The 2500-nt window shown below is 50.5% G+C and overlaps 1 protein-coding gene across 1 annotated transcript in view; it reads right to left on the reverse strand.

Annotated features, from left to right (window-relative positions):
- LOC113817776 (transmembrane protein 151B) overlaps window positions 1-137 on the reverse strand; it is a 40131-nt gene extending 39994 nt beyond the window's left edge. Inside the window, exon 1 of the mRNA XM_070137126.1 lies at window positions 1-137. This exon is cut by the window's left edge and continues 34 nt beyond it. Within this exon, the coding sequence (XP_069993227.1) occupies window positions 1-5 (5 nt within the window). The 5' untranslated portion in view covers window positions 6-137.
- Window positions 138-2500: the final 2363 nt, after the last annotated feature.

A 2500-nucleotide genomic window follows, 5' to 3' on the forward strand; every position in this document is an offset into this window, starting at 1 on the left:
CTCATCTTCCTTCCCGTCTCATCTGACTCATCACGATGCCATCTCCTCAGCGGGTCTTCTTCCCTTTTGACTTCGCGAACGCCAGGCGGATTCACGTGGATTCGCGCGGGTTCACGAGAATTCACGAGGAAACGCGAGAGGATTCCTTCTTCTTCTTCACGTGGGGGGTGCGGGGGGGGGGAGGCTCTGCGAGGTTTTGCGAGTGTTTTTCGTCGGGTTTCGAGGGTTCGGAGGTCGGGTAGAGGGCCAGGGTGGCACTCGCGAGGGCTAGGGTGGCACTCACGAGGGCTAGGGTGGCACTCACGAGGGCTAGGGTGGCACTCACGAGGGCTAGGGTGGCACTCACGAGGGCTAGGGTGGCACTCACGAGGGCTAGGGTGGCACTCACGAGGGCTAGGGTGGCACTCACGAGGGCTAGGGTGGCACTCACGAGGGCTAGGGTGGCACTCCAAGGTTCAGGGTGGCACTCACGAGGGCTAGGGTGACACTCACGAGGGCTAGGGTGACACTCACGAGGGCTAGGGTGGCACTCACGAGGGCTAGGGTGGCACTCACGAGGGCTAGGGTGCACTCACGAGGGCTAGGGTGGCACTCGCGAGGGCTAGGGTGGCACTCACGAGGGCTAGGGTGGCACTCACGAGGGCTAGGGTGGCACTCACGAGGGCTAGGGTGGCACTCCAAGGTTCAGGGTGGCACTCACGAGGGTTAGGGTGGCACTCACGAGGGCTAGGGTGGCACTCCAAGGTTCAGGGTGGCACTCACGAGGGCTAGGGTGACACTCACGAGGGCTAGGGTGGCACTCACGAGGGCTAGGGTGGCACTCACGAGGGCTAGGGTGGCACTCACGAGGGCTAGGGTGGCACTCACGAGGGCTAGGGTGGCACTCACGAGGGCTAGGGTGGCACTCCAAGGTTCAGGGTGGCACTCACGAGGGTTAGGGTGGCACTCACGAGGGCTAGGGTGGCACTCCAAGGTTCAGGGTGGCACTCACGAGGGCTAGGGTGGCACTCCAAGGTTCAGGGTGGCACTCACGAGGGCTAGGGTGGCACTCACGAGGGCTAGGGTGGCACTCCAAGGTTCAGGGTGGCACTCACGAGGGCTAGGGTGGCACTCACGAGGGCTAGGGTGGCACTCACGAGGGCTAGGGTGGCACTCCAAGGTTCAGGGTGGCACTCACGAGGGCTAGGGTGGCACTCCAAGGTTCAGGGAAGGGCCCGAGCTGGGTGACATTGAGCACTGGCTCGGTCACACGCCCCCCGCACCCACTGCCTCGCTCGCCCTGGCACTGGAATTCATCTATGGCACTTTCCGGTCGGGGTTCGATTGAGATTCATCCTGTCCTCCAGCAGGTCACGCGACGACCTCTTGGTGACCTGTCGTTGGCGACGACCTGGGAGAACCACTCAGCGCTCGCAGAACCTGAAAGTTAAATCGACAACGTTATCTCTTTTAAATGTCATTAAGCCTACATATTGACACGAACAGAAACCTCAATCAAAAACGTTATCTTTTTATCAGAAAGTCATTAATCCTATATATTGACACGAACAGAAACCTCAATCAACAACGTTATCTCTTTTAATGTCCTATATATTGACACGAACAGAAACCTCAATCAAAAAAGTTATCGTTTTATCAGAATGTCATTAATCCTATATCCTGAAAGCAAACGGATATAAACACAAACGTTCAGACATCAATAAACTAATTTATATTATAATATATAATTCATAAACTAATTTATATTATAATAATAATAATCTGACACGAGCAGAAACCTCGTAAAAGTAGAGCTTTGAAAATCAGGGTTTTCAGTGTGTCTTCTGAACATATTAATATATATGCAAATTTCTAGTTTCATGTATGACTGACTGTAAGAGAGGTCAGTCCACGATAACCGAAAAACAATGCGTGAAAAACAGTATAATGTATTTATAAGTATTTGTAATGTATTTATAAGTATTTATAGTGTATTTATAAGTATTTATAATGTATTTAAAAGTATTTATAATGTATTTATAAGTATTTATAATGTATTTATAAGTATATCCATATTTGGTTCTTGGATTATCCCGTTTTCTTTCGTCTGATTAAATTCGAGGGAAAGGCGAGATCAGTAGCAACTCCAGGAGGTGTCATGACGTCTGATTCTATTTTTGGAAAAAAAAAAGTACGTTGGGGTTTGTTTTGATGACGTTGCAAAAAGTTACAGAGGCTTTGTGAATACGTTCGATCACTTTGGTCTCTTCAATTTTCAAAAAGGATGGGAAATAATGATTTTAATGGTTATATTTCCATCGAACAATCATCAAAAGAAGCCATGACACCTCCTCGGGTTGCTACCGACCTAGCCTTTCCCTTAAAATCTATTCGCTGCCGACGCTCACCTACAGATGTTGCTGCGAAACCGATCAGCTGTTGATGGCGCCCGAATCAAAAACTGTTTCCCGCTCACTACACTCGCTGATAACACGCTTCGGGGAGCACAGCAGATGGCGCA

This window comes from Penaeus vannamei, chromosome 22 (genome assembly GCF_042767895.1).
Source record: "Penaeus vannamei isolate JL-2024 chromosome 22, ASM4276789v1, whole genome shotgun sequence".
Classification (NCBI taxonomy): Eukaryota; Metazoa; Arthropoda; class Malacostraca; order Decapoda; family Penaeidae; genus Penaeus; species Penaeus vannamei.